Source organism: Alternaria metachromatica (genome assembly GCF_023757995.1).
Source record: "Alternaria metachromatica strain BMP 0045 chromosome Unknown scaffold_9, whole genome shotgun sequence".
Lineage (NCBI taxonomy): Eukaryota > Fungi > Ascomycota > Dothideomycetes > Pleosporales > Pleosporaceae > Alternaria > Alternaria metachromatica.
This window is the reverse complement of record NW_026055500.1, coordinates 398136-423081: the sequence shown is the minus strand read 5'-3', so window position 1 is coordinate 423081 and position 24946 is coordinate 398136. Positions and strand designations below refer to the sequence as shown.

The 24946-nt window shown below is 53.8% G+C and overlaps 7 protein-coding genes across 7 annotated transcripts; 3 read left to right on the top strand and 4 right to left on the bottom strand.

The window, feature by feature from the left end:
- Positions 1 to 1635: 1635 nt before the first annotated feature.
- SAC6 (Fimbrin, actin-bundling protein) lies at positions 1636 to 3759 on the bottom strand (the record flags this gene model as incomplete). The annotated part of the gene is made up of 4 exons (XM_049331882.1): positions 1636 to 2656; positions 2703 to 3406; positions 3455 to 3665; positions 3737 to 3759. The coding sequence occupies 4 exons, from the start codon at positions 3757 to 3759 to the stop codon at positions 1636 to 1638; spliced, it is 1959 nt and encodes a 652-aa protein (XP_049188977.1).
- Positions 3760 to 5132: 1373 nt separating this feature from the next.
- On the bottom strand, positions 5133 to 6906 carry J4E83_004957 (uncharacterized protein; the record flags this gene model as incomplete). The annotated part of the gene is made up of 3 exons (XM_049331881.1): positions 5133 to 6486; positions 6536 to 6668; positions 6720 to 6906. 3 exons carry the CDS (start codon positions 6904 to 6906, stop codon positions 5133 to 5135), a joined length of 1674 nt encoding a protein of 557 aa, XP_049188976.1.
- Positions 6907 to 15643: 8737 nt separating this feature from the next.
- J4E83_004956 (uncharacterized protein) lies at positions 15644 to 16613 on the top strand (the record flags this gene model as incomplete). The annotated part of the gene is made up of 2 exons (XM_049331880.1): positions 15644 to 15647; positions 15850 to 16613. 2 exons carry the CDS (start codon positions 15644 to 15646, stop codon positions 16611 to 16613), a joined length of 768 nt encoding a protein of 255 aa, XP_049188975.1.
- Positions 16614 to 17349: 736 nt separating this feature from the next.
- J4E83_004955 (uncharacterized protein) lies at positions 17350 to 18380 on the bottom strand (the record flags this gene model as incomplete). Its single annotated transcript, XM_049331879.1, has 2 exons — positions 17350 to 18056; positions 18107 to 18380. 2 exons carry the CDS (start codon positions 18378 to 18380, stop codon positions 17350 to 17352), a joined length of 981 nt encoding a protein of 326 aa, XP_049188974.1.
- Positions 18381 to 19343: 963 nt separating this feature from the next.
- On the top strand, positions 19344 to 20867 carry J4E83_004954 (uncharacterized protein; the record flags this gene model as incomplete). The annotated part of the gene is made up of 1 exon (XM_049331878.1): positions 19344 to 20867. The coding sequence occupies one exon, from the start codon at positions 19344 to 19346 to the stop codon at positions 20865 to 20867; it is 1524 nt and encodes a 507-aa protein (XP_049188973.1).
- A 1162-nt stretch (positions 20868 to 22029) lies between these two features.
- On the top strand, positions 22030 to 22962 carry J4E83_004953 (uncharacterized protein; the record flags this gene model as incomplete). Its single annotated transcript, XM_049331877.1, has 1 exon — positions 22030 to 22962. The coding sequence occupies one exon, from the start codon at positions 22030 to 22032 to the stop codon at positions 22960 to 22962; it is 933 nt and encodes a 310-aa protein (XP_049188972.1).
- Positions 22963 to 23215: 253 nt separating this feature from the next.
- J4E83_004952 (uncharacterized protein) lies at positions 23216 to 24818 on the bottom strand (the record flags this gene model as incomplete). The annotated part of the gene is made up of 3 exons (XM_049331876.1): positions 23216 to 23857; positions 23906 to 24303; positions 24359 to 24818. 3 exons carry the CDS (start codon positions 24816 to 24818, stop codon positions 23216 to 23218), a joined length of 1500 nt encoding a protein of 499 aa, XP_049188971.1.
- Between the last annotated feature and the right edge of the window lie 128 nt (positions 24819 to 24946).

Here is a 24946-nt window from a genome sequence, read left to right as displayed (position 1 = left end):
TGTTGTAGTCTCCGCCACCCTGCCATCTCATCTTTTGTCATGGGGGCAGTATATAAGCTCAACATCGCTCCCTGCTTCCTCCTTTCTTCTATCTACCTCCACAATACGTGGCTTTCCAAAAAGCCTGGACTCAACATTTAATGTCCTTCTTTTCTCAAAACTCCAAAACAAGTCTTGGATGATCCGTTTTCCGCCTTCCAGTTCCAGCAAAACAAGAACGTATATTGCCAAAAGCCCGGGATTTCGACCTGATGCCTGAGGTTCCTCTACAACCCAGAAACCTGCCGCAAAACCTCAAAATTGTTTTGACAGCAGTCATGTCCTCTTGGCTTTCCGGACCAAATTGAGATACTTGTATGGGGATGTCTGCTTCCTCTCTTCTCTGAGTTCAGGTCTTCGATTACATCCAGCCTACCTATCTTCCAAGATACGTTCGACTGGACTCATGGCATCTGCTTCGGCTCTGTGCACAACAACAAAAACACCAGGAAAATGTTACATGTCGGCTTCCGCCAAAGCATTGCAGCTACTTCAAAAATATCCACATCACCGTTTCACGTTGTCCTCCAGCACTTCACCACAAACACTTTCCGCTCGTCGTCGTGTATAAAAGTCAATCTTCTCTCGACCTTGGACCTTCCATACACTCTCCACATCCACATTTCTTGGAACCAAAAATCATAGCGCGCAAAGAAATGTGTTTGCTTTCTCCCAAAAGGAACTCATTCCACATACATGGTCTTTGCTTCAACACACCTGGGCACTCTTCACCTCCATCTTTCTTGGAACCAAACTTCAGAGCGACAAGGACATGTGTCTGCTTCCTCCCAAAAGACGCTACATCAAAGCGGCATGTTGCTCTCTTTCGCCATTCCCCAAGTCAGAAACAAGCACAAAGATCTACACAAGAGCACGATGACTCTCTCCTGTCTTCCTAAAAAAACATACCTGGCCCACCGTATGTCTCTGTGCCGCTGTGCTCCTTCTCCACTCTTCCACCGCATTGAATCAGATCGTATTCTCCAAAATGAAGAGTTCAAAGCTACATGGTAAAAGTGCGTTGGAAGACTGCGAAATGAAACTTCAAAAAAGAAAACCGCCATATAATCATGTCGCTTCCTGCTTCCTCTGTCTCTGCAAGAACTCAAGAGGAAGAATCAAAGTCAAGGCTGTCAGAGTCATGCTGCATTCCAGATCATGAAACTGATGCCATAAAAAACTCTCAGAATGCCCGTATGGAGAAGAACGACCGAAGACGCAACTTGCAAGCACCACTGTCCGAAATTAAACACTCACACCTCATGTGTATGCCCCGGCTTGCCTCCCAAGCTTTCAAGATGTGAACAAAACATCGAGGCTCTTGAGTCATGTCCATCAAACACAATACATCTACCTCAAAAGTGATGACTAGCAACCGCATGTCTCCAACCAAAAAAGCTGCACTCCACGAAAGATGACAATGAGCAACGATGATATTTTTCTCATTCAGCGATAAACTTATTTTCCAAAAGACTTTAACAAAAAACGCTTGCACGCTTCACCCATAGGGCTTTCGTTCGTTGCATCATCTCAACCATTCATCCCATCTCAAAGGGCTCAAAACCAGTCCAAGAGAATCCTCAAACGGAACTGCGCTTACTGTCCACCCATCTTCTCATGCGTGCTCATCAAGCTACCAATGAAAGTAGTGATAAGCCTGCTCTGCACGGCAACGATATCATCAGGCACAAGCCAAATGGTAGCGCCCATCTTTCGCGCAATACTGATAGCCAGCTTGGCGTTCTGGTAGCATTCGTCGTCGTTGCGGCCCTGGGCGACGAGGTCGTAGTCGACGTAAGCGGGCTTCATGCCGGCGAGGACGTCGAGCAGGAAGACGGCGTTGGCGAGGGAAGAGTCCTTGAAGGAGCGGACTTGGGTGCTCTTGCCGCCCTTGCGTGCCATGTCGTTGGCCCACTTGATCATGTCTGCGTCGGAGATTTCGCGCTTGCCGAGCTGTTGGGCGAGGCCGTTGAGGGTCGAGACAATGTCCTTGCGCATCAGCTGCCATACGAGACCGAGGGTGAGTGTGCGCTGGCCGTCGGTGATGTCGGCACCTTGGATACCTGGTAGCGAGAATTGGACCTGCTTGCCGAGCTCGACGGCGTAGTTGGTGTTCTCGAGGGCCTTGAAGCGCATTAGCTCTTGGCCTTCGCGCGGCTTGTTGACGTGTCGCCAGTTTACGCTGCCCGGAATGACCTTGTCGTATGCTTGTAGGATAACTGTGCCGTCTTTGAGATCCTCGTAGAAAGATTGTACGACCGGCTTAACGTCGAGAGAGTTGAGCCACAGAGTGAAGACACGGGCCTCGCGCTCTCCTGCCGCATCAAAGTCGTCAATCTCGGCCTTCTCCTCCTCGGTGATGGGGTCGAGGCAGGGATGTGTGTTGAACAGGTTGGCGACGAAAGCCAGGTTGAGCTTCGGGTTTCCAGCTACGAGTGATGTGGGTGTGAGGAACTTGCGGCAGTCGAGGGCGTCGGCGTTCTGCAGGACCATCTCAGCGCGCTGAAGGAGGTCGGTTTGCTGGAGCGGCGCGCGAGAGCAGGTTTCGGGGGCGAGCTGGCTGAGGAGGACGGTGTAGTTCTCGCCATCCTTGACATCAGTGGAGAAGTTGGAGACACTGAAAAGGTTAGCTATATGAAGAGTATGATGGAGCCTGTACGTACGTCCTGTGCCACTTGGCGTTCTTCAAGTGGTAGTTGAACCATCTCAGCAAGATCTGCTCCGGGGGCAGACGCAGGAACTGCTCCAGTGTCTCGTCGTCCTCCAGTAACCTGTACAATTCAGGGTGTAGCTTGATGTCAATCTTGCCGAGCAGACCTCTCCGGATGACCTGCCAGATCAGACCCAGAATCAAGTGCTCGCGTACTTCGATGATGTCTCCACTGCCAATGTTGACGACGGAGCACCCGATACCCTTGGCCGACTCAATGACGATGTTGTTGTTCTCGGTGAAGTGGAAGTTGTTGAGCGACTTGATCTTCTTGCCCGGCTTGTTCAGCACACGTTCATCGATGGTGTCCGGCACGCTGTCGTTGATGAGCTTGGACAGGACCAATCCGTCCTTGCAGGCATCGAACATCTCGAACGTGTCGGTCGGGAAGGGCAGGCGGTCGCCGATATCTGGGTCGCCGGCGAGGACGGCGTTGATGTGGCGCGTGAACTCGGTGCGCTCATCTTCGTTGATGGTGTGGGTGACGTTTGCCGAAGAGCCCTGGACCTGGATCCTGCCACCGCCGACGCTGCCTTTGGAGGCGTGACCTGGGTTCGAGGGCGAGTTGACGCTGGAAGCTGTGCCGGCTCGCGGGCGGGTTGGGCCGGTCGACATGCGCTGCTGGGCAGGCGACGAGACGCGCAGTTTGGAGATGAGCTGTTGCGGTTAGCTTGCACGTGGTACGTGGTATGCTGCAATGCGTACATCTACATAGTCGTCGAGCTCGACTCTCCGCGAGCTGTCGAGTTCCACCTCTTTCAGGGCCTGCCGCACCACGTCGTACGGCTGGTGCTCCGACTGCTGGGCGCCCTTGATGACGGTGCTCTCGTCGAGGTAGCCCTTGTCGTCGACGTCGAGCTTGCGGAAGGCATCCTGCAGGCCAAAGATCTCGCCCTGCTCGAACTGGGGGTATTTCCTGTGCGCAATGGCCTGTTAGCTACCGTGGAAGCCAGCGGATACCGTAAGAAGGGCGGCGCGCCCACGTACTTTTGCAGCTTGATGATGTTCATGTTGGCGGTGCAGGTGGACAGAAGTCTAGCACAGCGGGGAGGATATACTGGGCGGCAACGTGACTGCCTGGCTCCGCCTCGTTCTGGATGCGCGTTCGTCGACTTTGAGCCTCTGTTTTGCTTACCCGATGACGACGTGGGGCGACTGCCAAGACGGACGCCTCGAGGGGCAGGTCGCAACTTGATCCCGGATTACGTACGCACGTCACCGCGCTCCCTGCATTAGGCTGCTATCCCTTCACCTGTACCCAACCCGACCACATAGCAGGTCGCACACACGACTCTCTCGTACCCCTGGACGCGCAATGCCCTTGAATCTTTTCGCCGCTTCATCTCTCTCCAACACCCGCCCGTCGTCAATGCCCAAGATCTCCATGGGTCCCTAGTGTGTGAAGCGGTGTCCATTGCCACCTCACCCGTCGCTAGAGCCAGCCTTAGTCTCTACTTATGAAAAAGCCGCATACATACAACGCATCACAGCACATCACAGTCAACTGCGAACGCATAACATCAGTGGAAAAAGAGCTTTTGATTCCCTCATTAACATCATAAGGTCCATGTCGCCGGCTCGTCCAACGAAAATAAGACACTAAGCCATCCCGTCTCCTAAATCGCTCAAAGTGGCTTGACGGCTGTCCGTATGCTATTCAGCCCGAACGCACCACCTACTAAAAAACAACAGGGCGACATGTCGACTCTAGACATGCCCGCCAAATCAATGTCATCATTGCGTGAACATCCCGTCGTGTACGCCTGCATTTTCGTCAAACATGACGCGCCGTTGTTTCCCAAGCAGGAAAGAGTACTGGAGTTGTGTCGCTCACGTCGTCGGCCCCACTGCCACATGTGTCCGGTATTAACGGTGGGTGTGTTGGCGTATGTCGAGCGAGAGGATTACTGAGGTGGCAGCACGACCGACTCCGAAAAAGCTTCCAGACTCTTTCCAGCTCCAGAAAAGTAAAAGACGTGGCTGTAGAATGTACAAGACTTGCACGTGCTCGTGCCGCATGCAGAAGTCGTATATCATGAGACTGAAAGCCCAGGATATGGTGTCGTGGAACACGAGTTCCGAGAAGCAAATGGTCGTTAAAGTCGTGAATGCCGAAACGTGTTGAAATGTAGACAAGAGACATAACCAAAGGAAATATAAACACTAGGAAATACGAGAGAGCGACAAGATGGGCGTCTGGGTCGCCCCGAGTCGTTGCGTTCCGGTCCGTGAGTCTGCTGGTGAATGTCGAGGTACCATGTTGTGTTGCTGCTGAAAAGACCGCTCGCTCAATGCCGCGAAATCGCTGTAGATAGAGGCCAAACCGCCTTCTAATGTGAGAACAGGCAGCTGACCACCCGAATGCTTGCGCGAATGAGTCCGATTACCGCCTGGTACGCTGAGCCTGGGCCGTCATGGTATGCGCGCGCTGGATGCCAGGGTTGGGGTCGGCGTAGTTTCCACCAACGGCACCGCCCTCCATAGTCTTGCGTCTCTTGAGGCCGCCCATGTCGTCGCCCTGAACGCTATCAGGGCGGTATGGGTCCTGCTCCTCGTCGTCGCGACCGCGCTTACCAGAGTTGTTCACTCCGTTGGTGGGAGGGTATCCCTGGCTGGAGTACTGCGAGACAGCGCCGGGACCCTGGTAGGCGTCATGAGCTGCGTTACCGTTAGGGGGACCTCGGGGATCGCTCATAACACTGTAAAGGTTGCTGGAAGGGGGTCCCTGACGTTGCGGCGTGGAGTAGCCCGGGTTCCATTGAGGCTGGCCGGTAGCTGCCGATCGAGGCGTGGCTCGTCCAGACCCGTTTTGGTGGGGCGATCCCGTCATCTCAGGAGACAGGTGGGCGTGGTCGGGGTGCATGGCGCCAGGTGCACCGTTGGAGGCGTATCCGTAAGGGCCTCTGTTTCCGTTGTAAGGAGCGCTGGCGTGGGTGTACTCATTTTCATGATCGCCCTCGCTTCCAGCTTGGGGAGGAGCCACCTGCTCGCTACCCTGCGGCATCATGCCATCGGCTGGCTTGACGTCGCCTTCATCCGGCACATCGCTGATGCGCGATGGTGGTGCCATCTCCGTCTTTGGGTAAGAGCCGTCTTGACGGTATCCCATCATGGGCTGGCCCTGTGCGTATTGGCCTGGCTGAGATGGTGGTCCTGAGTACAAGGGCCTGGAGCCATCAAAGCTCTGACCAGAAGCGTACGACATACCCTGCTGCACAGCGCCAGGTGGAGTGCTGGCGGGCGTGGTTGGTACAGAGCGCGTGTTGCTCAGTCCAGTGTCGATGGACAGCGGTTGACCTCCTTGGGAGTTTTGGACGTTGGCGCCGTTCCACTCGTATGAGCTACCTTGGTTGCCCATACCCATGATGCTTGAGGCGCTTGTGGGAGGAGTAGGGAAAGTGTGAGCCCGGTCGATGCCGGGGCGACCTGACGAAGGGTGCGGCTGGATAGCATGCGGTGGCTGAGACATGGCAGCACCAATCGGGTTGCTCATCGAGTGGTGATGATGGAGCGACGGAGGTTGCGACGCTGCCGGTCCGGACAGGTATCGCTGATGTGTCTGCGTATGGTCAGGTCTCCGGTTCCCAACAGCAGCCATGGCAGCGCTTCCTACACTTGCCCTCGTCTGGTTCGAGGGATGATAAAGCAGTGCTCCAATGTCGTGAACAAACAGAGGATACAGTTGCTCGGTGATCTTCTCCTTGTTGGCAAACTCGAGAGCTCGCTCGAAAGGAATCCTGTCTCAAGTTAGTGTCTGAAAGTCGCATGCGAAGTGGTGACACTTACCAAACACCCTTGAGATGCATTGGGCCGATCTTAACAACATGGCGCGTCTTCTCGCTTTTCAGTATGCCGTCACGACGACCCCGGGTCATTCCCGCGACATTGAGAAGCTTGGTGCCGTTGATCATGTGATTGTCTATAATGAGTCAGCTCAGTATTCCGTCGTGTGATTGAAGACTAAACATACCTTCACGGCGAGCAACACAAACGCCCTTGGCTTCAACCTGGAAACAAAGACTGCCTTCATCTTCCCACAGTGTTGCGGTCACACGGGGCTTCATTCCTGGGGGAGCGACCTGGCCAGTGTGGTCGAAGGTCTGAGATTGATAGCTCTGCGAACCTGGTAGTGATGATGCGGGGGCTCCGGACGACATAGCTAGAAGAGTCAGTCTTATCTCTGAGGACATGGCATCAAGCTTACCTGGAAGTTGGAGCGTTGAAGGCACCATAGCCGGATTCATTGAACCAGAAGAAGCAGGCATCTGCGAAGGGACACCAGTGGGGTAGCCATATGGATATCCGGGTGGACCTTGGCTGTACTGGTGTTGAGGCTGCATCATCGAGGACTGTTGCGGGGGGTACGAGTAATGCGACAAGCCCGAAGGGGGAGCTGACGCCGGAGCGTGGGTAGCGGTAGCCATGTGGGGTTGATGCACGTCAGCATACGATTGCATCTGGTTCATGCTGTTGTAGCCGCCCGTAGCAAAGCCGTATCCGTCTTGGGTGCCGAATGGTGACTGCGCGTTCACGTGGGAGTCGCGACGGATAGACTGTGGGGTGTGTTCGGGGGAGGGCGTCTTGAACCCAGTGGCCTGACCGTTGATCGATGCGGCGTAAGATGTATGGGAACCTGCGCTTCCACCGACCACTGAACCAGAGCTAATGGAGTCGCCTCGAGGGGAAGAGGAGTTTGACGAGGCGCTAGGATGCGATTGTATCTGGGGTAGGGCTGGCAGACGCTCGTTGGATACTGCAGGCTTGGGCTGGTAGTGGGATTGGTACCAGGTATCGACGGGGCCGCGGGCGTGGACCGACGAGATCGACGGGAGCTCCAGCTTTACGGTATTGACGTGTTTTCGCGTAGAAGTCTCTGTGTCGCTCTTCGAGAAGCTTTTCGCGAGGATGCTCGAGTCAGTCCTCACGATAGCCGAGCGTATTGTTGTGGCGGAGCAATCAGTCGACGCTCACGAAACTAGATTGCAGTATCTGCGCACGTATCCGACAGACGATAGCTCGCTGTTGTTATAGCTTGCCGCGAAAGGTTGACAGGACGAATGATCTTCACCGCAAGTTAGTTGTTTGCTTCCTCAAAACGAAATCGGTCGACTGCAGCGGCAGCCAACGAGACGCGGCCAGACACGTGTGCAAACAAATCCAACTGGAGAGGCAGGTTTGAGAGTACAATGGGGAGAGTCGAGTGAAGGGTGGTGGACCGGATTGATTGGGGTGGGAGTGCAGTGGTGGTAATCGTGAATGGAGGAACTGACCAGGATGACTTGTCGATAGATAGACGCGACGCAAAGCTCAAGGCGCGAGTGAAGCTGCAGGCTAAATTCGAACGCTGCAAACAATGCTAAAGTGTCAAAAAGCTAATCGTTACGTCGTTGCAGTCGTGAAGCAGGAAGAGCTGGTAGTCGACAACGCTTTTGACGCTCAGGTGCAAAACACGCAAAGGGAGGAATTGACGAATGCCGGTCTGGAAGAATAGCTGAAGATGGCTGAACGGGCTCGAAACATGTGCTGCAGGGTGGACGTGGGCGTGGGCAGTGTTGTTGTCGTGAAGGGTCGTAATGTCGTCGCGCTTCGTTAATGCGGGCCGAGCTGTATCGATACTGATAACCGCTGCACCTGCAAGAAAACACTACGCGCAGCACGCGTCAGTACTCGCACGTGGGACACAAAAGATGAAGAAGTGAGTGCAAGACAATCAACAAGCGGCCGTATATGGGATGTAAACAGGGAAAGCCAACAGAGAGGCTTCTTCGCAGACTGCGGTGGGGAGGCGGAGGGTTTAGAGGCGGAGGTGGTTGGGATGGGACCTCTTGCTAGTGCTGGACCAACCAGACAACGCGCGACAGATAGGCGAAGGAAACGCAGGCGGCGTGTCCGGCGGGCAGCATTCGAGCGTGGCAGAACAGAAGAGAGTGGGTAGACCCTTTGACTTACCAAATTCTTCAACGAACGAACGCGAAGAGTGCGGACAACAACGACGCTGGACGGTTGCTTGCGTGTGGAGAAGGAAGTCGTTCTTGACGGCGATGCTGCAGGATTCTCTGCAGCGCTCGACAGCAGGCAGGCCGCAGCTAAGAGGGCTGACCGAGACAGGCGAGCAACGCACGCCCCGCCAGGCAGTCTGTTCGAGGTGGCCGCTTCTTTTGCAGGCGGCGTGTCCAATGCTTCTACACTGTCAGTGCGCGATGGGCGTCGCTGGCAAGTTGTTCCGTAGAGAAACGCTGTAGCTGCGTGAACGGGCCGGCGCGAGTTTGCAGGAGCGGCTCAATGAGACAGGCGATGCAGTCGAGATGAAGCCGCAGCAGCGCGTGAAGCCAGAGACGGTGCGCCCAAGGTGCAGGCTCTTTACTGTACCTAGGCACGGGTGGTGGAGATCTTCTGGGGACTCAGCGCTGCACACACACGAGCCGCCGCGAGCACACAATCTAAATTCACATCGGGCTTGGTGAGAGTCGCAGAGGACACGATGGCATGGGGGTGGCCCGGCTTGCGCACCCAGCCTGGACCCGCGAGCAACAATCCCGTGAAAGGCAGGCCGTTTCGCTCTCGACGCACAGACTCCACCTTGGAGCATGCTGACTGGGCTGATCCGCCGACGGTGCGGTTGACAAGGGCGCTGGATGGAGAACGAGATGACAGGGACAGGGCTGCGAGGCTATACCGCGACGACCACTATGCACGCAAGCGAGCATAGCACTCTCGTGCCAGCCACCACCCTGGCCCAAAGAAACACGACAGCAGACGCATCCTCTCGCACGCCTGCTGCCATGAGCACGTCTCAGGGACCGTCAGACGGCTGCTATTCCTGTTCGTGCCTCCAGACTCCTGCCAGCTTCCTAAACACTGGCGATGACATGGCGGGCAAGGATAGTGGGCTCCATGTTTAGCGGGCGCCTACTTTTTTTCACCAGTGTGCCGCTTCCTGAGGCATCGGATGGGCTCCCGATGGGGATAACACGGCTGAATACATGGGGCCATTGAGAGTAGCCGGAGATATTTGACGCGCAGTGCAAATACACCTAGTCAGTCGTCGAGTGATAGGGAGCAGTCGCGCAAGGGCTGCAGCCTTTGACTAAGCTGCGCCGGACCGCGTTGATGCGGAGCATAGCCCAGAAACGCATCCCAACAAGCGATCGGAAAGCCCCAGGTCAAACGTCTGGGTCCATATCACGCACAGTCGGCTGGAGCTGCTGAGTGGCCCGGCTGGCGCGATGATTTGCACTGCTGCGAGTCAGAGCGGGACGCTTGGTAGTGCTCACTGAGACGAAAAAGCAGAGAGAGACACTGCAGCACTGCCGGCCAGCCACGCTCGCTCTGAAACGGGCTCAACTGCCGCGGCACGCCCATGGGCTGACCACCATCGTCATCCTTTCCTCTTTCACAGCGGCAATGGATGCTTTGGGCAGGACGTAGATGAGATCCAGCTCCCCGAATGTCTCTGGACACCCTGATGCCGTGCGAATTCCCTGCTCAGGCTAAATGGGCGCCCCATCCAACTGTCGCAGGGATGAGGCCCGAGAGCGAGCGGGATAGACGGACGGTAGGCCGTGCAAGCCAGCTGGCTGTTTGGTATGGTATTGGTCAGACCCGATTTGATTGGCTGTGTAGTCGACGGTATGGACTGAGACCAGCGTCTATCATTGCCATGGGCTTATCCACTCGACGGCCTAGACACGCAAGACATGAAGCGAGCATGTGAAGCAGGTGCGACGTGGAGACTCGACTGTGTGCGACAGCCATGTCATGTCCGCAGCGTCGACCATAGATGCTGGAAGCCCTCCACACTGCCATCGATGGACAAACGTGCCGACCGTGACACAGGCTTGGGCTTGACGTTGGATGTGGACGCCGCAGAGTTTGATAGGATGCCCACTAGTTGCGGTGAGTAGATGCGCTGGCGACGCTAGCCCCAAGCAGCCCTGCCAAGCCGAGGTCACGCTTTCTTACTGCGCCCTCAACAGCCACCCGCACTACCGCGCTATGAGTGCAACTCAATATTCATCACCGTGTCTCGCTGTCGGAATCTCTTGACCCAGTACCCTGGCAGTGACCTAGTGCAGTATCACAAGGGCATTCCTTTCGGCCAGCTGAAACAGCAATACGGCCGCACGCCTCCCTCGCCGCAATCCTCAAAGCGAGAAACGCCCTGCCATGTCACTGCGTCACGGGATTCGCAGCACAGCGCACGGGAGAATCCGCCTCCATCCCTGCCACAACCATGCGAACGGTGACAGCCTCGACTCTGGGACTCAAAGCAGGCCAGCCACTTGACAGTTGGCACCTGTCCTGCCCATGTTATCGCCTCAGGCGCCAAACCAACTGTTCGCATCCATCTGATCCCCCCTGCTAGCCGCGGAGCGCACACTGATGCTCTGACGGCCAATCCTCCCATGTTATCTTGCAACATGTGGTCTCAAGTCTGGTCGGGAACAACATTCCCGCACACCTGTACCACTACTGACGGCATCAGATGAGGGCTGTCGGAGCATATCGCATCGTCAGTTGATCCTCGCCAAGATTGGAATGGCCATGCCAGGAACTCTATTACAGTGCGGTAGTACAGTTGCTAGTATGTGAATCACACCAGAGGCGAAAGGTAGGACCAGAAGCTCAAGCGACCCGCACCGTATTACCGTGTGTAAGTCTACGTTCAAGGAGCTGTGCGCACCATCTCCTCACCAAGGCGCAGTCACACCCTCGTCGCGTGGACTACCGTGGCTAGCAGATATGCACAGGTGTAAATAAACGTGCAGTGCAGCCGGCGCGATGTGGGAGCGGATCGTGGAGAAAGGCCCGCGCCTGTCTCTACCTCTTACTTGCTGACCACCACCACAGCGGCAGTCGGGACTGGCAACATCAGTGTGTCAGAGCAAATACCGTCCTTGACCGATCCGGTCGAGCGCCCAGAGGTTTCAACCTCTCAGCACAAGACCAGCGTTCTATTCTCGATCCTTTGACAGGGTTCATCAAAAGGGCGACTCTTGTTGCATCAGCCTTAGCTCCCTCGAGCATCGTGTTCTCGTGTAGTGGCCACGCAGTGGGGTCTGTGTACATTCCTGTCCAACTGGCAATAAAGCGCAATCTGTACTCGGACCACAGCTGTCTGTATCCCCGGACGAGGGCACCGCCCTGAGCCTGCTTAGTACAACTATCAAGCTTATCATTTGCTTCACTGAGAATACCGCTCTAGAGAAAAGAACTCATTCTCCACGTCCAAGTCAAAGACCGTCTCGAACACATGTACAAACGTTCCTGCAGCGTGAGGCAATCCCGCGATGCGGCCGCGCTTGGGACAATCTAGCCTTCGATTGGATAACGCCGCGTATGCAGCAAGCCGCACTTGCATATGCATGTGATATAGGGTATCCCTGCATGGTCTGAGCCAAGCTCGTGCCCCTCAGTCGTCCACGATCACGGCTCGATCGAACTGCTGGAATAAGGCCTTCACGTGCGGTTCCACTGACAATTTCATGTCTTCGCTTGATAGCACACGAGCGCGAAGCGACCGTCGTGGGTTCAGAGCGAGATATTGAATTCTTCCGCGACGGTCATTCTGGAGCCCTTGCTTCCATATTGATCAGCATCACATCCTCGTTCAAGCGTTCAGATAGGCGTTCGGCTACCAATCACCACCGGCCACGTCAGGAGACAGCAGAGCCGTTATCGGGGTATCGACGGAGCAAGTAAGCCACGACCGCTCCTTGCAGCTCGTGGGGTGCGACCTCTGATTTTGATTGGCGGGTCGACACGCTCACCGGTCTTGCTTCATGGGTTTTCGCCCCACCCCTTGTCACGCTCTGTGGACGACTCGCTTGTTCCGACGTTCTCTAGCGTCTTTTCGATTGCACTCCAGATGCTCTTCGATGCTCAACAAAGTTCAACAATGAACAATCGAAGTGAGGGGTTCATTGTTCGGTTGAGATGACTACCCGTTTTGCCGGCAACAAACATCCTCTAGAAGCGAAACCCTCACCGCTCTTCTATTCTTGTACCTCGGATCTTCAATGGAAGGTTGAAGCAATCTAAAAGCTTGCTGGCGAGCTAGGGTGAAGTAGACGGCCGTGCTCCCCCCGCTGCGCCGCACGCTCAGCGTATGTATGTACTTCTAAAGTGCCGGCAGCGACGCAGACGTTTTGGAGTCGTCACTTGAGTCAGAAAGTCGCCGGTGGGCACACATGTCGACTTCCGCCTCCATGCAGCATCTCAACGGCAGCCAAAGCAGGCTGCCATCTCGCAGCAGAGTCGCTTGTGGCTAGGGCGGTGCATGATCCGCACGACATACCTACATGCGTCAATTGTATGTCTTGCCACAATTCAGGGTACACTGCAGTATGCCCCACGCTATGAAGCGGATTACATACGATCATCAAGAACCTTGGAATGACTCGAATTGAGGAACATACGTTCTAAGAAGGGTCTCAGCGCAACTATGCATAGGCGGCGATGGATTTCCATGGGTGCATTCAGCCTACCGCGACGTCCTTGCTGTACTGACACCGTCGGACCCAGCTGTATGGACACATAGCGACCCGGTATACTACTGCAGAACGCGGCTGTACCGGTATCGACGCTCCATACATCGACTCATCTTTATCCAAAGACGTACTTTCGCCGGGCAACAGGCGAACAGATAACGCGTGCAAGCGCTATTGCGCTATCTACTGGAAACACGCCACCTTCGATATCTTCTCGATACTACACCGGCTCGCTAGGGAAAGCAAAGTGCGTTACCCGCGTCCTTGGTAGTGGGCGGCTGGATAAATCACCACAGTCGCTTAAAGGCATGGTCAATATACCTCAGTGCGTCGGTAATATGACGGCATTCTAGAGCTCCCATCCGAGGGTCTCTACACAGGACCGAGAGCATCGCGCGATATTCTACCACCTACGCCTTCCCTTCTAGCCTACGAATCGTCTAGTGTGTTTCGATAGGTAATCAAATTCAGGACTACCGGGTCGTGTTGTCGTATCCGAGCAAAGCAAAAACACTTCGAGCCGAGCTGGTTTTGGCCGAACCTCTAATCCGTGGCTATGCGAACGGACTACTCACCGAATGTAACGGGCTATGACGCCTAGGCCCGGGCTATATACGCCAAAGCGTTGCTAAAAGCTAGATACGCGTCAACGGTGGTCCACACACAGGATGCTCGAGCTCTTCCATCGCTATCCGAATACACCGAGGAGAACGTGCTCAGCCAGCCATCCCGGGATACGCCGGGGTGGCTGGGAAACATGGGCTGATCTGGTAGGAAAATCTCTGCATGCATCGCGGGCCGAGAGAACTCGCGCATTGATCGTGTTGCAGTCCAGCGTCGTAGTTCATTTAGTCATGTTGAAGTTGCTTGAGTTTTGCTGCGCCTGCCTTGTGGCTGGGTTCGCATTATGCGAACCACGGTACCAGCTGTCATAGCGTGGTGCTACCTTTCAGCACGCATGTATACTTACGTCTACACACCCTGCAACCACCAATACTAGGTCTTTGCCTTCTGACCCCGCATCGCAGACGGCAATGTCGGGTGTCGACCACCGACTGCTCCCCACGCGTACCTACAGTTCTGCCTCAATGTACATGCAGCATGCGCATATCCACGCATTGGGTCCCATTGCCTTGCCTTTGTTGACATCAACGATATGGAATAACTGTGGAAACAACATCACTGTTACTGTTGACGACTGCATTCCAATTCGCGGGAAAGTTGACAATCCCCCGACACGTTCGGCTCCGTTGCGCCTCTCATCGCGACATCATCATTCAACGCGACCGGCTAATGCTTCTCCCCAACCCACTCCGAATCACACATACCTACCAGATCCATGAAACAAGCCAGGCTAAAGTCTGAAACATACAAGTTTGCTACTACGGTAAAACCAGCAAAATACCCATCCGCAATCTCCTGCGAACACATGTTGTAGATCAAACATTCGACGTTGCAAGTGTCCACGATGCCATGTTCAACCCAAGACGGGCGCATCCCTCCTGTCGAGTAATTGACGTGCGTCGCGGGTCGGCTCTGCATGTTTTGACACGTTCGGTATCTTTGACCCTGCATTGCAGACGTGCCTCGGTGAGGCGTGCATGCGCAGGCTTGCTCGTGTCTCAGATGTGGCAGGATTGTACTGCTGCTGCAACCTTGCTCGTGGAGGTTGTGATGTAGAGTAGGATGACATCACGTGTGTGATATGCGCCTGCATGCGCGCTGCGCGTGCGCATTGCGTTTTCATGCCTCTACTGCTATGCGATTGTCTCTGTCTGATAGTTCGTATCTCCGCATAAGTGAAAAGTCGATAGTCGGATGAAGCCGACTTTTTGACATTCATTCGTTGAACATCAAGTTGCGCCTGCCTCAATAAGCACGATGCATGTGTGACCCCGCGTGATGTGCAATCTCAGCGCGCAAACACCCAGATCACAGATGTCCAGTGTCTTCTAGATTCTAGCTACACCAAGGTGCCCGTAGTCAACCAGGGTTTCACATTATCGTCCAATGCCTGCTAAGATGATCATCGCAACGATACTCTTCCTCTTCGCTCACGTCTTTATCATATATCCGCTGTGCCAACTCTATCGCAATTACGTGTCCGCACGTAAGTCTGGCTTGCGCATCATCATAAGTCCTGTCACCCCATATACTCTACAATGGCAGCTGGTAGCCAGTCTATTCCGAACTTACCTGGAAAGATACCGGTGGTTCAGGGCCATTGACTGGACATGTTGCTGGCAAGACAACGAAAAGTTACATCAAGAACTTGGTCTCTGCTTCATTGTGGTGGCGCCAGGGCATAATGTGCTATGTACGAGTGATCCGAGAACGATTGAACATGTACTCAAGGATTGGAGGGGTTATGTAAAGCCGGATAATGTGAATGGTGAGTCCGACGATGTGTGATAGGACACTGGAAGCGGAAACTGACTGTGGCTGTAGTGATATTGGGCACGTTTGGGCAAAACGTTGACACGGTATGTGCCATACCTAGGTATGCTCTAGGAACTCGCAGTTTATCCCATCTTCTTCGTACTCAGGACCGTAAAAGCTAATTCAGAAAGTCAAATGGCGATGATTGGATCCGTCATCGAAAACTCACAGCGCCTTGCTTCAACGAGCGAGTCTCAGCCACGGTATGGAACGAAGCTCTACAACAGTCGAAAAATATGATCGAGCGTTGGCTCTCATCACCCGGCGGAAGGACGAGCAGCATGATCAAAGATACCAGCACACTGGCGCTCAACGTCATATCTTCAGTCGCTTTCGAGAATACGGAAGTTAATGAACCGACACCAGGTCACCAACTGTCACTTCGCGATGCACTAGTGACGGTTATGAGTACTTCAATCTCACCGGCTATAGATGGTATCATGCCACTCTTCAAATCCCCCGCATTCGAATCGCTGCTTCCGACTAGTACTAAGAGACTGCTACTCGCCATGCGTGAGTTTCGGCAGTACATGGACGAAACTGTCGTAAGAGAGCGATCAAAAGTGGTCAGCGGGCAACCCAAAGCTGCTACACTCATCAGTACGCTGATCAGGGCCACCGATACAACCAACACTAGAAGTGGGGGTTCGAAAGCTAAACTATCCGACGCTGAGTTAAGAGGCAATGTCTTTATTTTCACAGTTGGTGGACTGGAGTCTACTTCAATCACACTATCATACGCATTGGCTTTACTGGCTGTGCACCCTGAGGTCCAAGACTGGGTAGTGGAGGAGCTGGATGAAGTTCTGAAAAACGAAGCAACTGACGACCCGGAGTATGCAAGAATGTTCCCGCGACTGAAGAGGGTAATCGCTGTCATGGTACGGCTTTTCACTCTTATCTTCACCCGTTATTTGCTGTTACGCGCCGGATGATCGAGGACTAACAGAATTGCAAGTACGAAACGCTACGTCTCTACAGTCCTTCGCCGCCTCTTCCGCGTTCGCCCTTCCCTGCACATCCCCAGCGTACTATCCCACAGACCAGTTTAGATTCCAAGAAAGCCCATGAGAATATCGTTCTTCCGGCTAACACCCAAATCATGCTCAACTCATGGGCTTCTCACACCTCATCCGCCAACTTCCCCGATCCGCTTACTTGGAACCCGAAGCGCTGGATTCAGTCGCATTCCGCCGGCAGTAGCAAGGTAACTCTACCCGAGATACTGTCTGCTGAAGAACTCAAGCACCCAACGAGTGGTAGTGGATTCTTCGCATGGGGGACTGGCCCGAGGATCTGCCCGGGAATGAAGTTTAGTAAGGTGGAGTTTTGCAGTGTGTTGAGTAGCGTTCTGAAAAAAGTCAGGGTTGAAGTGGTGTGTCAGAAGGGCGAGAAGGTAGAGGCGGTGAGGAAGAAGGTGGTAAGTGTGTTACGGGACTCGTGTGCAGACCCGCTGCTACTCCATGTCAGACAGCCAGAAAAGTTGGAGTTGCGGTCTATCGAGCGCTAGAATTCATCGAGATTGACTTTGAACGCAATCATAGGGGAGAGGGCCCTTGAACACGTGTTATAAGACAAAAGATTTGGCAGCGGTGGTAGTTGTCAAGGTTCCGTGTAATCGCAGCAGAGTAACAAAGTACTTGTTACCCGCACTGGAGAACATATCTTTGACTAAGCTGCATATTGTGTAGTCTTCCTCTCCCGAAGTCTCCCACGCCATGCGCCTATATTGCGGCGTCTTTCCACCTCGGCCCGCGTCAACTCAGGTGCTCGCATCATAGTGGTCAACCGGCCCTCCATCTCTTTCTCGGTGAGTTCGCCTTCCACAAACTGCCAGGTATCCGTTACGACGACATATTCGACCTTATCTTCGGTACCGTGGTGCATCCAGCTTCGTCCACCCAGCTTGCTTGGGCCCTTCCAAGTCCATTCCTTCAGCTCAGTGTTCTCAGCGCTCAGATACCCCTCGAGCTCATTCCTCTGGAAGTTGCCGCCTTCTCTTCGTACAGGTAGTTTCCATTTCTTGTTTCGCTTTATGATGCGCATCATCTCCGCTTTCTTCCAACTGAGCGTCTCGTACTCAACCCTCAGTACGCGCAAGCCGGGGTTTCCTTCGAAGTAGCGAAGCCACTTCTCTTCCATACTAAGTGGCGCATTGCTTTCCCAGAACCACCAGTCGGAGTATCGTATGGTAATAGTAAGCTGGGTTGGTCGGAACTGAGGTATGCTGAGGATGTAGAATAATTGATTTCCTTCTTCGAGCCAGAACATCTGCGTGAAAAGACGAACTTTCTGGAGTGACTGAACGGCTTGTGGAGTTAGGTTGCGGCAGAATCTTTCGCACGCTGGAGTGCATGTACGGCCATCAGGTCCACGATCTACGTCGAGATCAGTTTGGCGTAACGTCACAGGCTTCGCATAAACGTACTAAACCAAAAAGCCCATTCCAGCTCTCTGAGGAACACTTTCTGACCCTCCGCGTACGCGAGCTTGCACGTGCGCAAAAGTGCAGTGCTGCCCTTGAGCGGACCTGAGAAACCTGGTCGGTACCAGTACGAGTCTTCTGGATACGCTGCTGCGCTGTCTTCATCCTGCATGAGCGCCAATTGGAAGATCTCGTTACGGATCTCGCCAGGTATGACATAGAACAGCGGGCTTTGAGGCTGAAAGTTGGAGGGTGGAGGGATAGGATCAGACGCCATTGGGACAGCGCTAGTTTCGTAGCTTGAGATAAATGGTAGATGATCGCGAAAGCTGTCGAGAAGACGTTATGAGTTTACCTAGGTATGTACGGCAGTTTGGAGGTTGTCGTATTAGGTAAAGGCTGACGGCTGCCTGTTTGGCGGCCCCGGGCACGGCCGATATGGTAAGCGGCCCTGCCCAGGCTGTCGTTGCCCAATGGACGGACGCGCTAGCCGTCGCAGACCCACCGGATGGTCAAATACGGATATTCCTTCAATGAAGGCTATGGTGAAGGAAGGAAAGCAGCAGCCCAAATCCGAACATAGACGTATAGGAACGTCGACTGGATAAAATGATGGGTCGGGCCCGAAGGTGGCGAGTGGAGCTGACACGACGGTTATCGAAGGCAAGTGCATGTGTGACCAAAGAGGGGAAATCACACGAAGCAGCTACACAATCAAACGCGACTAAAGTGACCAAGCATTTGGCAATGAGGGCGCTGCTATATCTAGGTACTGAGGACTACTACATTCGAAAGCTGGTAATATCGCTTGTAGGAAAGAGAGATGAACGGATGAACGCGTGCGGAGCTAGCATGTGAGAGTTGTGCTAGTCGTACTCTCCAATGTTGATCAAATCATTGTCGAAGGTGGAAGGAAGTTGGCACGCTGCATGGATATCCTGTGATGCTTTGCTTTCCAAAGTTATCTGGCAGTGACCCATCCTGGTGCTGCACGGGCTTTGACAGAGAGCACAGCGCGACCACTAGACGACCTTGCGATATACAGTGAGTGAAACCTGCTCGAGCTTGCGACATCTGTAAATGAAGTGAGAGAGCAGTCAGCTGATAGCGCGTTCGCAGCTTACCCAGTCGAGACTAGGCTCGTTCGCGACTTCCTGCTCTCCAGTACTGAACCAGGCTATCGCTCTTTCATCTCACCTGAGATCATCACCCCACGCCTCAGACACGCGCACTCGTCGACATGACTGACTTATGCGGTCTCCCAGACGAGCTCCTGCTCGCAGTCGCCAAATGTCTACGAGACGACACCAAGAACGGATACAGCGATCTCAATCACCTCGCGTTGAGTTGCCGGAAGCTACGACCTATTGCGCAAGAAGTGTTCTACACGGATATCTCAATCACTCCAACCCTGGAACGAGGTCTCGCGCGTCTCGCGCGCACTCTCTTGCAGCGACCCGATCTTGCGAGAAGAGTGCTGAAACTAAGCATCGAGCTGTCCGGCATACCAATCATGCATCTTGAGAGCTGTGTGTCTTCGAGAGAATATCGTCGAGATGATAGGTGTACTTGCGGTATTCCGGAGCTTGGGGCCCACTTTATCGGGTTTGCGAGCACTGTCGAGTCAAGGAACGATATCACACTCCACAACGTTGGCTGGGAAGATATGCTGATGAGTGGCGTAGAAACCGCTCTCGTCAAGCTCATCTTGTGTATCACCCCGGCTCTCAGTGATCTCACACTGGAAAACCGGGGCTCACCGTTGTATGCCAACTACAAAAACCTCGTTTGGGGTGAATTCGGAGAATTGTTCCAAGACGTAGCCAGACACAAGGAATTCGCAGAATGTTTCCAGGGTCTCTCTAGCCTGACTCGACTGACCACAAATGGTTACCCACCATGCAACTGGCTAAGTTTACCCCGACTGGAAGCCGCGAGTATCAACCTATTCGAAGACGCTTTCTATTGCGACGATTACATCAATTCCAACGAGATGATGTGGTATATCGCACCTAGCGGAACTGTTTCTACGAGTTTGACCCGTCTGATCATTCAAGCGGACTTTGAAGCGTTTCACTCTCACGAAGCCACTCATGGGCAGGGTGTGTATGGTCACATGAGAAGCGTTGTCCGTGGTCTTACAAACTTGACCCACCTCTTCATTCTATACCGCACTCTTATCGATCCATATGGCAGGTTCAATCCCCTCAACACTCCACGAGGATCTTTCGCGCACATTGTCTCGCATCTGGAGAGCCGCAGTTTGACGAATCTGACTCTGGACGTTGAGCCCGCCCTCAAAGATCTGGTCAGGTACACGATCATGTTGGAGTATACTCGCGGTGTATCTCCAATGACCTGGCTTGCTGGATTACCTAAACTTCGCAATCTCAATGCCCCACAGGAAGCTTTCTTCTCTGCGAACGAGGAATTCCGAACTTGTCATCTACCTACCACGATCGAGAGCATCAGTATCATGGATGCGACGTACGAGACCAAGCGCTACCTCAAGCATCTCCTGGATCGCCAAACAGAATGGCCAAACTTGAAGACCATCAAGATTGGGGAGAGTCCGTGCAACGACCACTCCGTATATCCAGCGGAGAGCGATGACGACGCTAGCGAAAGCGACGCAGGAGAGCGGCGGAAAGTCTCCGAGGCTGATGACTCAATCTACGAACAGGCTCGGAGCCGTGGTTTGAGGGTGGAGAAGGTGCAGGATAGAACTGCATGGAAGAAGGGATGGGAAGGTCTGGGTTTGTGAAGAGAGTATGTGAGAGCGGGGACGAGTTAGTCAGCAGACAACTGTGCGCTCAATCCGGACTGGCGAGTGGCAGAGAACGGTACCTAAGCAGACACTGCAATCCAAAATAGCAATATAAACTAGCAAATAGCGATAAGAAATATCTTACGGCTGTAGTAAATGTGAAAGCGGATGATGCATCGAACAGGTGTCTTGAGAAACTTGAACAAGCGCGATGGTACATGTCTTCTAGAAAACCCACTAGCCTCAAGACGATTGAGCACAGCAACGCGCACTTGTCATAGCTTCGGGTAAACTATGCGCAATCGGCTGAGCTTTGGGCAGCTGAGTAAACTCCGGGGGTCGCAGAGCGGGCGTTGCCTATGCTGAGACCACAAGCCATCACGAGTGGTCGCAGAGTAAGTATGGGAGCGATCATATGGCTTGAAAACTCTTGCACCGGTGCCATATCGCATGAGTCTCTTCTCTAGTGTTATGGGTCTGAAGTGGTTGCCTGAAGTTCTGAGCGATATAATAACATATCCAGGAACAACATGAGGTGCGGCGAGAACCTCCGGGCTGCAAAACTGAGTCTCGATTTTTGGTCGAAGGTTTTCGCGAGATAACGATATGTCCAGAGACACCATATGGTGCGGCGCGTACTTCCGGGCTGCAAAATCGGGTCTCGATTGTTGGTCGAAAGCTTGCGCGATACAATTCTATGTGATGCGGCGAGTACCTCCGGCTGTGAATTTGGGTATCGGTTCTTGGCCGAAGGCTTTTGCGATATAATTATGTATCCAGAGACATCTAATGGCGCGGCGAGTACCTCTGGGCTGTAGTGTCGGGTCTCGGTTCTTGGTCGATGCGCTGATTGTATTCGTTATGTCGTGTTATAGGGTAGCTCCATGATTCTTGTGACGTGATAATATGCTCGTTGGACGCTTTGAGTGGAGCAAAGACATAGACGACCTTATGACTCTTCGCCGTCGAGTAGTGCGGTACTGCAGTTAGCGCGCTTTGAGTCTGAATAAAAGGCAGCCCATTTCCCCCTCTCTCTCTCATCAGAACTATCCTCTCATACCATTTTACCATACCCGTCCGAACTCGCTTCAGACAAAACCAGTACGCATACCAGTACGCCAGATAAAACCATTACTACATCACTACCAATACCGTCGCCATGTCTACCTTTACGCTCTTCCCAAAACTACCCAAAGAGCTCCGCGACGCCGTCTGGCAAGCGAGCATGGCCACAACAGCAACCGTCGAATTCGACGAAGACGAATACATGGTCACAAGCATTTCGTCACCAGCCGCCCTCTTCACCACATCAAAGGAGGCGCAGGCCACAGCGTCGTCCTCCTCTCACCAAAAGTTCCCCATCTGGGGCCCAGAAGACTGGGAAGATCTGGCCATAGATCCCGAGAACACGATCCTCGAGATCGTCATCAAACCATCAAAGTCCGCCACCCTCAACATCACATGGACAGACATCTGGGGTGTACTTGGCGACGCACTACCAGCCACAAAACGCCTTCACATTGCCTGCACCCAGCCTGAGCGCCTGGCCAGGCTGTACATGGCAGAGGAGGCAGAATACCTTGGCGTCGGCCAATCTTGCGTCGAAGCGGGATTGTTCAACAATGCCGAAACCGTTTCGGGTGAGCGAAAAACCCGACAATCACTACACACACACCTCACGGTCACTGCTAGCAAGCATACCGTTGAAGAAATCGACCAGAACGCCTCTGAAAAAGAGGTTACCGTCTGGAAGATGACCAAACACACTTTTTCGGAGTTTGGGCCTGAGGCCAAAGTTTCCGCCAGCAAGGGGCTAGCGCGCGTAGAGGTAGACAATGCCTGTAAGATGTCCGTAAAGCAGCTTCACGACGCTGCGAGGACCTTCGCGCTGCCCGCTGAGGAGGGGGAGGGGGAGGTGTCAGGGGTCGAGGAAGAGGTGGAGGAGAAGTCAGGGGCGGAGCTGACGGAGGATGCTATCGCAAAGCATCTGGAGTGTCAGGGGCAGTGGCCGCCTAAGGCAAAGGATTTCGACTGGGATCCAGAGGGCAGCGTCGCGAGTGGGGATGACGAGGCCGTTTGGAAGTGGCTGTAGTCGCTTCGCCGGACTTTTGTGTTTGTTTTGGCAGCGGAGAGATGCGATGTCTACTCCTGGCTGAGGTTTGGCGGTTGCATTCGGCGCTGGGTTGCGACGCGAGTTGCTCCCGGGTGAGGTTTGGCGTTGCGGTTTGCGCTGGTTTTCGACGCGAGTTACTCTTGGCACCATCATTCGCCGCACTTGCGTTTAGTTTAGTAATAAAGTCGTCCTCAAAATACTTCGTCTTCTGCTACTGTGAATGCATTCCTGCCTACACTATTGGGTTGTAGTATCCAAACCTGTTCTTCGGATCCCACTCAACCTTCAACTTGATCAACTTAGCGAGCCTAGCATCGTGCCCATACATCTCAGGCCTATCCTCTTCTCCGTTAGCGTAGTTAACATAGCAGTGTCGCTTCTGGTTGGTGCGGTCGAGGCCAGTGTATAGCGCATCACGCATCGCGCGCGTGTGTGCGTACGCATCTTTGGTGGTCTGCGCATCGTCGCCAACCCACCACAGAACCGGCGATGCAAGAATAGGATACTCGCGCTCCTCGGGTGCCAACGCAGTGGAAGATACGTCGAAAGCTCGTACGCCCTGCATGCCGTAATTCTCCATCAGAGTGATCGATGTGTTGAAGCGTGGATCTGCTGTGATGTTACCAAATAACGTGAAGGCTTTGCGAACACTCTCAAGATCCCAGGTAGGTAGAGAGACACCGGCTCCTGCAATGTTCTGGTTTCGCCTGCAAGGTTGACCTCCGAGGTTGTTTCCAGTCACCGTGTATAGCTCTACGTAGTTGACGTCCGTGGAGACTGTGATAGAGATTGGGCCGAGCGCTTTAAAACGAGCAGCATAGGGTTCAGCTTCTGCTTCCGTGCCCTCGTAGGCGACAGTGTATGCCACGACAGGCTAGTAAAGAGTCAGTATCTGGCAGGTGTATTGCGAGGCTGCGCTTACATTGACGGGATCAGCAGCAGGTATCCTCACGAACAGCCCTGTGAGCGCTAGCTTCGCAGAGCGTTCCGCACTCGGCTCTTCGAATTCGTTGATTAGACTGAAAAGCTCCTTGACCTTGTCAGCCGCGAAGATGATCGAGTAGACGGTCCAGTTGGAAGGAATATCGTAAGTCTTTACTTCAAGACTTGTCACAATGCCAAATTGATGGCCTGCACCTTGTAGAGCCCAAAACAGATCGGCATGCTTCGTCCGGGAGGCTTCTACAATCTTGCCGCTGGCAACGACGATGCGCGCGGAAACGAGACCGTCAAGAGAATAGCCGTATTGATTCTGGAGGAGACTGTGGCCACCTCCCAGCAGTGGGCCTGCTACTGACACGCATTCTCCAAGCCCGGTAACTGGTGAGAGGAACAGTAAGTGGCTGTATGTCTGCAGAGACTGGGTCAAACTCACCAGCATACTTGCCCGAGGCGAACAGGGAGCGGGTGATCTCATATTGCATCGTTCCGCCTCCAACAGTAGCAGTGTTGCCGTTCTGACCGAGTGTCGTAGTATTGAGCTTCCGCATGTTGATCTGAATTCCGTACGATAGGTTGTTAAGCGTTGTGGTCCACCCATGACCACCGGTAACGGCCAGGAATGGGATGTTGAAACGATTGGCCAACGCGACCGTAGTCTGCACGTCGGACTCAGTCGCGACTTCAACTACCACGTTATAGTCAGGAGATATTCGTGGTGAAGCGCCACGGACTTGAAGGTCGTCCCAACGAGCATCCCCTGGAAACGTGATGATGGCGTCCTTGGATAGATGCAGGCTCAACGCGGACGCTGCGAGCTGCAGGTCGTACGATCCTGACGCATATGGGCGACGGGCGATGCAGAGCAGCCAAACTGCAGCGGTAAGAAGAAACATGATGACCGATCGATTCCGCCAATGCTAGAGTGGGAGGGTCGGATGCGGATAAGGAGGTCATGGAAGGTACTGTGCACTAGAGTTGCCTGTCGCTCTGCGTAAGCTTGTGCCTCAGAATGCAGGCAGCA